Source organism: Prionailurus viverrinus, chromosome A1 (genome assembly GCF_022837055.1).
Source record: "Prionailurus viverrinus isolate Anna chromosome A1, UM_Priviv_1.0, whole genome shotgun sequence".
Classification (NCBI taxonomy): Eukaryota; Metazoa; Chordata; class Mammalia; order Carnivora; family Felidae; genus Prionailurus; species Prionailurus viverrinus.
In genome coordinates, this window is record NC_062561.1 from 188717030 (window position 1) to 188729318 (window position 12289).

Below are 12289 nucleotides of genomic sequence, written 5' to 3' on the forward strand. Positions count from 1 at the left end.
AGATATTTCCCAAGAAGAATTCTACTCTCTTTTAACTTTTCAAAATGCATTGAAATGCATAAGCAGTCCTCAACCATATATCATATGGGTGATGAGACTAAAGATTCTGTATCCTAACTGGTCACTCAGCCCACTTTCTCACAGCACTGCATCTGGCTGCTTTCAAAGAGGGTACCTGTTCCTTTCACTCACCATTCAGCATTATTAACTCACCTAATGCATCTCTAGACTAGCTAACCCAGTGGTTACTGGCAATTTCCAGTGCTCTTGGCAAAGGAGTCAGCTATTGGAATCATTATGAAAAAACGCATTTCTCTTTTGAAAGTACCTGAAGCAGAAGGACAGTCTCTTTGTTTTCCCAGATAGAAATCAAACATGAATTTGAATAACTGTCAGTTTCCACAGTTCCCACCAAAGCAGCTAACTGCTACCTAACAAAACTAACTAAATAACAACAACAACAAAAAATAGCTAACTGCTTTCTTCTTCACGAACAGGGGCTGGATTATTCAGATCATCTCTCCTACTGAAAACTAAAAATGAATAATTAAAAAAAAAACTCTTCAAAATCATAAAAAAGCTAACAGGATAGTAACAAAAACCTTTGAGAAGGGGGGATTCTAGACAAAGACCCAAATCCTGTTTCCTTGAGGGTATTTGCAACCCTGCTCAAAAAGAACTTTGTTTCTGGCACCTTGACTGAGCAAAAAGTTCAGAAATCAAACCCAGCCACCCAAGGCAAGAGTCTAATAAGAGCCCACATTAAATTAGGACCCCCAAAGAAAGCAAACTGGTGTAGCACTCTGGAAAACAGTATGGAGGCTCCTCAAAAAATTAAAAATAGAACTACCCTACGACCCAGCAATTGCACTACTAGGCATTTATCCATGGGACACAGGTATGCTGTTTCAAACGGGCACACGCACCCCAATGTTTATAGCAGCACTATCAACAATAGCCGAAGTATGGAAAGAGCCCAAATGTCCATTGATGGATGAATGGATAAAGAAGATGTGGTACATATATATCCAATGGAGAATTACTCGGCAATCAAAAAGAGTGAAATCTTGCCATTTGCAACTACATGGATGGAACTAGAGGGTATTATGCTAAGTGAAATTAGTCAGAGAAAGACAAAAATCATATGACTTCACTCATATGAGGACTTTAAAAGACAAAATAGATGAACATAAGAGAAGGGAAACAAAAATAATATAAAAACAGGGAGGAGGACAAAACAGAGGAGACTCATAAATATGGAAAACAAACTGAGGGTTAACGGAAAGGTTGTGGGAGGGGGGATGGGCTAAATGGGTAAGGGGCACTAAGGAATCTACTCCTGAAATCATTGTTGCACTATATGCTAACTAATTTGGATGTAAATTTTTAAAAATAAAAAATTAAGTTAAAAAGAAAAAGATACAAAACAGATGAACATAAGAGAAGGGAAGCAAAAATAATATAAAAACGGGGGAGGGGAGAGACAAGAGATTCTTAAATATGGAGAACACACAGGGTTACTGGAGGGGTTGTGGGAGGGGAGATGGGCTAAATGGATAAGGGGAATTAAGGAATCTACTCCTGAAATCATCGTTGCACTATATGCTAACTAACTTGGATGTAAATCTTTAAAAAAGAAAAGAAAAAGAAAAACATCAATCAACTACTGATACCACCTGATGCTAACCAGGTGATGGATTTTCTTCCCCTGGAAGCCATGAAAAGTTATTTTCAAAGACTTTTTTTTAAAGAAGTTTTTATGATTTATTGCTTCTATCTTTTTAGAAGGCAAATAAATGTTTAATTCTTAAAAATAAATAAATTAGGACCACAAAGCTATACCTCAGGGTAACGGTACACCCAAAAAAATGGACCTACCTATTCAATCTCCCCAGCAGGTACTGTAGGAATCATTCTCATTGTGAACAGGGCTTGGAGAATCTGTAAAAAAGAACTGTCCTAGGAAAAGAACCATGGGCTGGCCTCAGACATATTTGCAGCCCAAGTTTCTAGTACTTCGTTGAGCCAAATTTTGACATGTGAATTCAGTTTAAAGTGAATTCAAGACTGACAGTTGCCAAGGACATTGCAAAATAAACACATACACCCTCTCTAGAGAAAGGTATCTCATCCTATGCCTCAAACTGTTCCTAGCAACTTTAAGGGCAATGAGCATCACATAATCCAAAGTAACCAACTCTCAAAGAAACAAAAACCAATTGGTGAGGATCAAAAAAAAACAAGCATCAGGGGCACCTGGATGGCTCATTCAGTTAAGCAGCTGACTCTTGATTTCAACTTAGGTCATGATCTCACAGTTCATGAGATAGAGCCCCACATTGGGCCCTACACAGATCGGAACCTGCTTAGGCTACTCCCCTGCTTATGCACTCTCTATCCCAAAATAAATAAATTAAAGAAAAAAATATATTTCAGATGTTGGTATTAGATATATATTATAGAAAATTATGTTTACTATGTTTAAAGAAGTAAAGAATAAGCTTTAAAATATCTGCAAGGATTGGTAAACTATACAAAGCAACCTAGAAAATTTAAAAAGAAACCAAATAAAACATTTAGAAGTAAAATACAGTGGCTGGCTTAACAAAAAATCAGAAAAAAATTGAAAGGGAGATTTATTGAATTTGTTAAGAGAAATTATGCAAAATATAAAACAGAAGAAAAATAAAAATTATGGAAAAGGTACAAAATGTATAGAGGATAGTGTGGCATCTGAAAAGGTCTACATACATTTGATCAGAGTCTAAGGAAAGGAGAGAGAAAATGAGATAGGCAGTAAGTTTAAAAGATGGTTACTAAATTTCATATATTAAAAAAATAAATAAAATGTAAAGCACACACAAAAAAAGATGGTTACTTAAGAATTTTGCAAAAATGAAAAACATCTATCCACAAATTCAAGTTCAACAAAACCCAAGATAAAAGAAACACATACTTACCATAAAGAAACTATAGAATACTAAAGACAAAAACCATAAAAATAGCCAGATCTTAAGACATAAAGATTTCATTCTTACAAACAAAAGTAACAGACATCTCAGTAGCAAAAACATAAGCGAAAAGACAATGGAGTGCTATTTTAAATATGCAAAGAAAAAAAGAACTGCCAAACAAGAATTCTGTTATCTGTCAAAAATATCCTTCAAGTATGAGAATGAAATAAAACATCAGAATAGATCACCAGCAGATTCCCACTAAAGGCAATTCTAAAGGAGGTAAAAAGCAAAAGGAAAAAAATCTCAGATGGATGGTCCAAGATGCAAGAAGGAATGAAGTCATAAACAGTAGTCAACATGTAACTGAATTTTAATGAATATTGACAATATTCAACTATAAGGAGGCAAACCATTAGAGACGCTTAAATACAAGGAACAAACAGGATTGCTGGAGGGGAAGTGGTGTGGGGATGGGCTAAATGGGTGATGGGCATTAAGGAGGGCACTTCTTGGGATGAGCGCTGGGTGTCATATGTAACAGATGAATCACTGGGTTCTACTCCTAAAACCAGGACAACATTGTATGTTAACTAACTTGAATTTTTTTAAAAAATCGGAAAAAAATGCAGTAGCAATAAGTCAGGAGAGAGGTTAAGAGTTAAAGTGCTCTAAAGTCCTTGTATAATTCAGGAGGAGGGAAAAGTAGTTACATATTTTAGACTGTGGTAATTTAAGATTGCTTATTATCATTTATTGAGTAATCACTGAAAGAATAGAAATGGAGTGTATAACTTTCAAACCAGTAAAGGGAGAAAATGAAATTGTACAAAATAGTAAGTTTAAAAGAGGATAAGAATGGGGAAAGAAACACAAAACAGAATAAGATCAGACAACAGTCTGATCAAGTCTGATTCAAGTCTGCTTTGAAAATAATAAACTGCAGCCACATGTGAAAAAAATGGATTCATCACACCAAATAGGATTCTATTTACCTAACATTTAGAAAACAGTAGATAGGCAGTGAAACTACAAAGGATGGCTTGGAAATTATCACCAAAGTCAAGGGTGAGACAGAATCTTTCAGGGTTCTTTGGGTAGGTGTGTTCAAATTCTGGATTATAGCAACATGGGTGTTCACTTTATAATGATCCATTAAGCTGCATGTTTTTTTTTTAATTTTTTATCTCCCCCCAAAAAATGTTTACAACAAAGTTAGCCAACTGCCATGATTGTACTGCCTCCCGATCTAAGCTATACTTTTAACAGTGTTTACTTCTCCTTTCCTTCCACAGACCATTATCCACGGACTTGTTCTGGCAGGCAGCTTCCTGATGTACTTTGTGGTGTCCCTTGTTTACAATGCCATCTGCATCAACTGCAACAGTCCCACCAATCCCTATTGGGTGATGGAAAGCCAGCTCTCAGACCCCACTTTCTACCTCATCTGCTTCGTCACACCAGTCACAGCTCTTCTGCCAAGGTTTGAGTACAGGGGCTGTCGTCTTCATAGAACTACCAATGCCCACTTATTAAGCCATTTTCATAATCCAAGAGTCAGGAGTTTGATTCCTGATAGGAACCTTGAGACTACAGTTTCAAAGACAGGGTACTAGGACAGAGAGACCAATAAACTAAAAAGCAAATAACACAGAGTGTGGTCCGAGGTCAGCCACAGAGTAGCAAAGTCCCCAACTGGCTTGGCCTCAGTTGTGGTATCTGTAAAATGAGTAATAATTCCTGCCCTCCTGCCTTACAAATTTTGTTGTACATAAGGGATCATTTATTAACTAGCCAAGGAGTCTCATACTCAAATATCTACAGGGACAGACAAGCAACTGCAACAAACCAGGTGAAGTACAGACGTGGGGAAAAAGACCTTCTCAGCTTCACCCTATCATTGCCACCAGGAAAGATCAAGTCTTAGCATTCCAGAGCTTTAGATTTTTTTTTCATAAATGCAAATTTTGCATGAAATAGCCAACTTTTTAATGTTACTCAAATTTGTTTAACACACACACACCCACAACCTGTATTAGCCAAATAAATCATTTATGTCCAGGGACTATTTCTAACATTTCTAGCCTAAACCTTCTGCATTTGCCTTATCCAGAAAAACAGCAACAATAATACCTTATATTTCCTTGAAGCTCACTCTTGCCACATGCTACCTAGCACTTCATTTTGCTTTTGCCATCACCTAGAAGTTAAACAGAGCTATGGTTCTAGTCCCACTTGCTCATGGGACAGCTAAGTCCCAAGAAAGAACATAATGTGTCCACAAGTCCACCACACATAACAGTGGGAGCTGGATTCTCCCAATTCAATGGCCAGTGTTCTATTCTGCAGCCCACACTCTAGTCAGAGCAGTCAGTGAACTTCACAATGATGTACCCCATGGGCAAGACTTAGCCCCTCTCTATTCTTAAGATCTTTCCACTCTAAACATCAAAATTCAGCCTCCCTACCATTATAAGCTATAGTAAACAGACTATCTCAACACTGCACAGAACTTTTTCTAATCCAAAATTAGAGAACTATAGCAGACCTTACTTCCTTTAATAAATGTGGCACCTTGCTTAACCTAGGTTGGTTTCCATTTCCTTGTCCTAAGCCAACTCAGAGCCTTGACCTCTGATGCATAAAGGCTGAAGATACCTAGATGGTAAACATAAATACCAGTTGAGTTCTAAGTATGCTCTATGTGCAATGCCTCCCTCCTTGTCCCTTGCTGGTGTCTGCAGCATCAGTCCTCTCCCACCTCCCTGCTTCAAAGTTTGGATTCAACACCACCAGGCTTCCTGTGCTCCCCTGAAGGCCCATGCCTTCTCACCTTCCTGCCCTTATTCATGCAATTTCTTCTACTTGGAATATACTTCCTATTACCAAACATCCTCATTCTCTGACATCATTTCAGGCATCAATTCCAACCCTTCTGTGACTTTGCCTACCTTCCTACTTGGAAATACATCCCCCTCTCCTATGTGTTCCCATCACCTTGGTGTAACCCTGTCACTGCCTTCAGCCATTTGTTGTCTGTCTCTGACCATTAACTCCTGGATAGAAGGTATCCTTCTTACTATTATATAACCAGCATTTACCATGGTTCCCATCACATATGCTTCACTCTGAGATAAACGAGCAATATATGTTAGAAGAACAGAAAGGTGAATAAAACAGAGCCCTTGTTCTCAAGAAACCTGCAACTCAGTATATGATTCAGACAAAACTGTGACCATAATACAGGTGAAAGTGACTAGTATTGGTAGAGGGCACTGAGTGAAGAGCAGGAAGCAATTAAGAACAAGTACAAACCTCAGAGGAAATATTGCCCACCCCACACCTTCTTCAGCCCAAACCCTTGGGGGAGACAAAGAAGATTGTGCTCTCATTGGAAAAATCATCAAATATATGGATTTTTTGTCCACACTTTAGGGTTACACACAGTTATGATCACCATTACCCAAGGACTGAGCTCCCTGTTCTGTATCAGATTTAGGATATGGAAAGAAAATTATCATACATTCTTTGCTTACCCTTGGCTAGAAAACACTTAGAGCCAACAGCAACCAGTTTGATGATGATCCTTGAAAAGAATGAAGACTGTTGACAAGATGAACCTTCAGTGTTATAGATTGTTAAAACAGATGAGGGACAAATTAGGGGAAAGCTGGAAAATATTTACTTGCTAGTTACCAATAACACAGAAGTTAAATCTCTGCTATTCTTTATTATCATCATAAAGTTGGATTTCTGTTTAATGTTGTTTAGTAAGAAAGGCAGAGGTTTCCTCTGATAGGGAAACAATTATTTTAATAGTTCCAACGACTGTGGACTTATAACTTTGGAACAATAAATGTTTCTTAAAGAAATCTACATAATCGAATGTTCACCACAGAAAACTATTTGTTCACTTGAAGTTATAAGCTATATTTATCAAAATGGAGATTGATCTCACTCACCAAGCTTGTGATAATTAGCCCACTAGCTGTGACCTCACTTATCTTGGTCTAATTAATTCAAGCAATATTAAAGAACTGTACTGAGTCTCTTAAACTAGGAATATGTAAATTATTTTACAGATAAGACAAAAGAAATAACACACTAACTTTACAACACAAAGCAGTATCTTAATTAGCTACAAGAGAGGATAACAGTCCTTGAACACTCTTTCCTTGGCTTAAATCACACAACATTCTCTTCATCTTTCTCCTACTTCTCCTTTATTTTCCTTGCTGCTTCATGTCCTTGACATAGTTGATGTCTAGTCTTAGTCTTGGGTTCTTCTGTCTTCTGACTTTATGTTCTCACCATATACATAGCAACCACTATTGTGAAGTTAAATATCATTTTTAACAGACAAATCTCCAATATAAATTCCCAGTCCAGACCTCTCTTCTGAATTCTAGATACATCTTTCTAGATACCAATCATCACCTCCACTAGGCATGTTAGGTCTGAGGAAACTGAGAGACCTCTATAATTTAATTCATAATCCATCCTCTGTCAGCACCACCATCAAAGAAACTTGGGTCTCCTCCAGAGTTCTCTCAAATGCTACCCACACAGGACCAGGACAGACCCCTGGGAGTTATCCTTGATACCACTCACCACCTCATATCTGGCTTGTCACCAAGACCTGACAGTTTTGTCTTGTACCTATTTCTCATATCCATCTGCTCTATTTCTAATCTTTTTACCCCAATTACTTCAGTAGTCTCCTATTGGGTTTGCTCTAACCTATTATTATTGTGTCAAAGTATAATCGTGTCATCCGTGTATGTCCCTCCCAAGGGCTTCCCAAGGTCATCACAATAAAGCACAAAAACCAAGATATGGCCCCCAGACCTTGCCTGCTCTGGCCTTACCAACACCTTCTGTGTCATATTTCCACACTCTGTCCTCACTATCCATACTTCAGCCATCATGCTCAGGATTTTGTTCTCTCACCCCCTCTTTGCCTGGCTACCTCCTATGCATCTCTCAGTCCTCAAATGTTTCCTTCTCAAGGAAGGTCTCTCAAACTAGATCAGGTGTTTGACACTCTCTGTGCTCTCTGCATTTAGAAGTCTACTTACGTGCTACATGAGAGCAAGAACCTTGTCTTGTTCACACTTTAATCCCTTGGGGCCTGGCCCATTGTAGGGACTCTACAAATATTTGTTAAATAAATGGCTGGAAGAAGGAAAGTGATAGCTTGGAGGAAAGGCTTAAACTGAGAAAATTCAAATTTCCAAGCAAGAAAGTTAGTATTTCCTGAAACATATATATGGTCACCAGTACTGCCTCACTGGGTGAGAAGAGAAAGAATGAGGGAAAGTTTATCTGATTCCATGGAAACTACTGTTGTCTTCAGAAACCCTTTGGCCACTGTAATGTCACCCTAAAGTTTTTAGACAATAGTGGAAGGATGGAGTCTTTCTATAAGGCTTTAGAAATAAAACTTTTAAAGGATTATTTTTGGAAAAGATCACAGGTATCCTGAGCAACTGAATTACACTTTAGGTTAAGAAACTGACACCAAAACAGGGAACATGAATTGCCCAATATCACAAAATGATGTAATGGTGTGATTTTTTTCTCCATATACCACATGGTTTTATTCACCTTCTCATTCCTTTTTTCCCTAAACTTAGATTCTAAACACAGATGGAGACTCCCAAATCCAGAGTCCACTACCTTCAACTTGGCAGGGGGAAAGAAACACCTGAGTTAACCATTCAGGGAGGTCAATTAACTTCTCTGGAAATCTTGGGAAACCCTTCTTATCACTTAGGGACTCAGTTTCTTCATCTAGCAAATAGTGATAATATAGTGATGCTGTCAAGTCAACCCACAGATTCAGGGAAAGAACATGTATTTAGAAACTACTTAAACATTAATAAGTTAGACAAAGCATTGACATTACAAAGGAAGTACATTTTCCTGATTTAGAATTGCCCAGAAATAGAATGCACCACCTTGTACATGGTGGATAAAAGCCTTGGGATCCAGAGTGCTTGGTTCTGATCACCACTCCACCACTGTGTGGCTCCCCTGGACAAATCACTAATCTCTTTGTGCCTCAGTTTCCTCATCTGTACATACAGAGAAACGAAAGTACAACTTCATGGGATTGTTGGAAGAATGAAGTTAACGCCTAAATCACTTAGGATAGTCCTGGTAGATAATAAATGTTAGCTATTATATTTTGTTATTGTTGAACTCCCCAATTCCAGAGATGCCTAGACATAGATTTGATAGCCAACAGGAGTGTAACAAAGAGGATCTTGCCCTGTGTGGGGAGTTAGATTCTAAGGTCCTTTTCAATACTGAAATTCAAGAAGTCAACAAAAATCAACATGCCTTTATTCTTTTATTTCATACCAGGTACTTTTTCCTATCTCTACAAGGGACTTATGGGAAGTCTCTGATCTTAAAAGCTCAGAAAATCGACAAACTCCCCATGGACAAAAGAGATCTAGAAATCCAGAGTTGGAGAAACAGACAGAGGTCTGCCCCCATTCCTGAAGAGGCTCAGCATACCCACCATCCAGTGCCACCTGTCCCAGAACAGGACTTCAGAGCCAACAGCCCAAAGAGCTCTAGCCCTTCCAAGTACAAGTGAAAGAAGGACTGGGTGCTGCATGGAGAGAAATGCAGTAGAGACCATCTGAGGGATGACCCATGCCCAGAGGACTCCTCAGCTAAACTCTAATCCAGGGAATACCTTCTTCTGGGTCTAGTAGGACAATGGCTTCTGGAACCTACTCAAGTGGACAGATTGCTGAGTACTGGCCCTCAAGGAGGAGCAGTCATCGCTGATCTCAGAGTTCACTGACCATATGAATAGCCTGCAGAGATCTGCATAAACTCAGAGGAAACCACCCAATCAATGGCCTAATTAACCCATGACTCTTCCTTTTCATGGAGGAAAGGATGTGTCATTCTTGTTCTTTTCTCCTGACCAGGTTTGACTTCCTTGAAGAAAGTGCTGGCCCCAAGGGCTTTGACATAAAAAGACTGGAAACCAGTCACCCTCTACCTTTCTCCTGCTGCCAGGTAGCAGATCATGCAAACAGAATTTTTATAAGGAAGCTATGTTTCTCATGCATTGAGTTTTAATTTTTTTTTTAGCCCAGAGACATTCTTGTGGGTCTTTAGATAAGTATAGCCAGTGGCCAATGCAACTAGGCCATACTTTTCCAATATTCTAAGAGATATATCTACCCAGGCAATTTCTCAAGGTATGGAAGTTTCTGGGCTTGTCAAGCCCAGACACATCACCTTGTTGTGCCAAGAATTAAAGTTTCAAAAGAAACCCATACACACAAGTACTTTATCTTGAGTATATGAATTCTTGAGTATATGAATTCTTTCATTCATCAAGAATTGGGTTGTTTTTGTCTCTAACCCAAAGAAAACCATATCTAAAGATTAAAACTAGATTTTAACTCAGTGTCACAGAGACTTTTGAGAATTATAGGTCCACAGCTAGTGTAAGAGGCAGAAGGAACATGCTAAAGCAAATGGGTGCACTGGAAACCCCAAGCTTTAGCTAATAGACCATATGTCCACAATCTGTACCAAGAGGATAGGAGCAGTATTCTTTTTTAAAGCTATTTATTCATTCTTAAAATACAAGTACACATCCTCATTCAGCTCTAAGATTGGTAGACTTTAATACATCTGCACTCGGAATAGTATGTATGACAGCAACACTGAGCCCAAACAATTACACCTTAAAGACCTGGAAGACACCGACCCATGCTTCAGTTATTTTAGGGAGAATCAGAGTAAGTCTCACTGTAGAGGTAAAAGGATTACACAACTTCTTATCCATAGAGTTATAAGTGCCAAAATGTAAAAGAACTCAAAAAAGTATTGAAATTTTAAAAATGGCTGATAGAATTCTAAGAGGCTATCAAGAGAATTAAGGTATACTATGGGCAAGTATAGCCTGTCCCTATTGTTAAGATAAGCCAGAGAAGGCTACTGAACCCTCTCCTCTTTAGGATAGTACCTATATATTCAGCAAAATCCCTGTATATTAGGGATGGATGCAATGTTGTGATAAGTCTTTGAGCCTAAGAGTCATAGCACCCGGCACACACAAGTTGACTTAACACTTGAGTAACTTTTCAGCAAAGATGAACAAAAAGATCTCAACAATCAAGTTAGCAAATGGCAAACTGAGCTCATCCACTGACCATTCTGCTAACAAACCTAACTGGAGGGACCATTTGAAGCATTATCCTGGAGTCAGTATGCTGTATCTGTTTTACTGACTGTGCCACATGATGTTACCAATAATGGCCAACAGGAGAATCCTACATGGAGATTGTTAGAGAGGCAAAGTAGTAATGATATGAATTGTTCCAAATGAGAAGATTGAGCCAAAACTTGGATCTCAAGGTCATCCCTTTCCCCCATTTGATTCCTGCCCACTCCTGCAAGCCATATTGAGACAGGTGGGATGTTTCAGAGAGGAAGAGAATAGTGGAAAGAACACTGGCTTCAGGAAATCTGGATTGAGTCATTGCTACTGTACTCTCTAGGAGCCAGGAGCCTTGAAACAAGATGCCACACCTGCAAATTAGGTTAGAACTGCCTTACCTCCTGGACTTGGCCTAAGGATCAAGTCAAAATTACATAAGGGACATGAAAACCCTTTGAAAGTTGTAACATCCTCAACAATAACACAGGAATTTTTATTTCAGAGCTAAGAGGAAACAAGGTAATAAGAAAGTCATGCAGATGTCAGACCACTGTACCTAAATGCCAAGCCATACCCAACATTGTGATGTCACACTCTTTCTTGCATGACCAACCATCCCAGTTTGCCTGGGGTTTTCCAAGTTTTATACTGAAAATTTCCTCAGTCCTGGGCCACCTGAGATAGCTTATTACCTACTCTTGCCCCCCTTTAAAACCAAAGCAACTGTGACCACCCAACATGCCATTTAGGGGAAAAGGTTATAATTTTTCCTATAACATTATGCTAATGACTGTACTTAGTAATTTTTATACTTTTTCTTTTACTGGTTGGCTGGAAATGTGCTATTCTTTATTAGAAAAAAAGAAATAAATATTGTTTTTCACAATTGTCGGAAGTTCTGGGCACCATCTCATTTGTTCACCCATCCTTCTTCACACTCATTCATTTATTCTAGTCATCTGTCCATCCATTTATCTATCCAATAAACTTCTGTTAAGCCCCTACTAGATGCCTTGTGATGTGCTAGGGGCTGTGAGTTTAAGACAGAGACTCAGTCTTAAGACTCAGTCTTAAACTCACACTTTGTCAGACAGACTATCAGGAACATATTTGATCCAACATGAGAGTGTGACACAAA

The 12289-nt window shown here is 38.6% G+C and overlaps 1 protein-coding gene across 1 annotated transcript in view; it reads left to right on the forward strand.

The window, feature by feature from the left end:
* Window positions 1–12041, forward strand: part of ATP10B (ATPase phospholipid transporting 10B (putative)) — a 350924-nt gene extending 338883 nt beyond the window's left edge. The window contains exons 25-26 of the mRNA XM_047860005.1: window positions 4250–4437; window positions 9324–12041. Of these exons, the coding sequence (XP_047715961.1) occupies window positions 4250–4437; window positions 9324–9561 (426 nt within the window). The 3' untranslated portion in view covers window positions 9562–12041. The remainder of the gene's footprint in view (window positions 1–4249; window positions 4438–9323) is intronic.
* The last annotated feature ends 248 nt before the right edge of the window (window positions 12042–12289 follow it).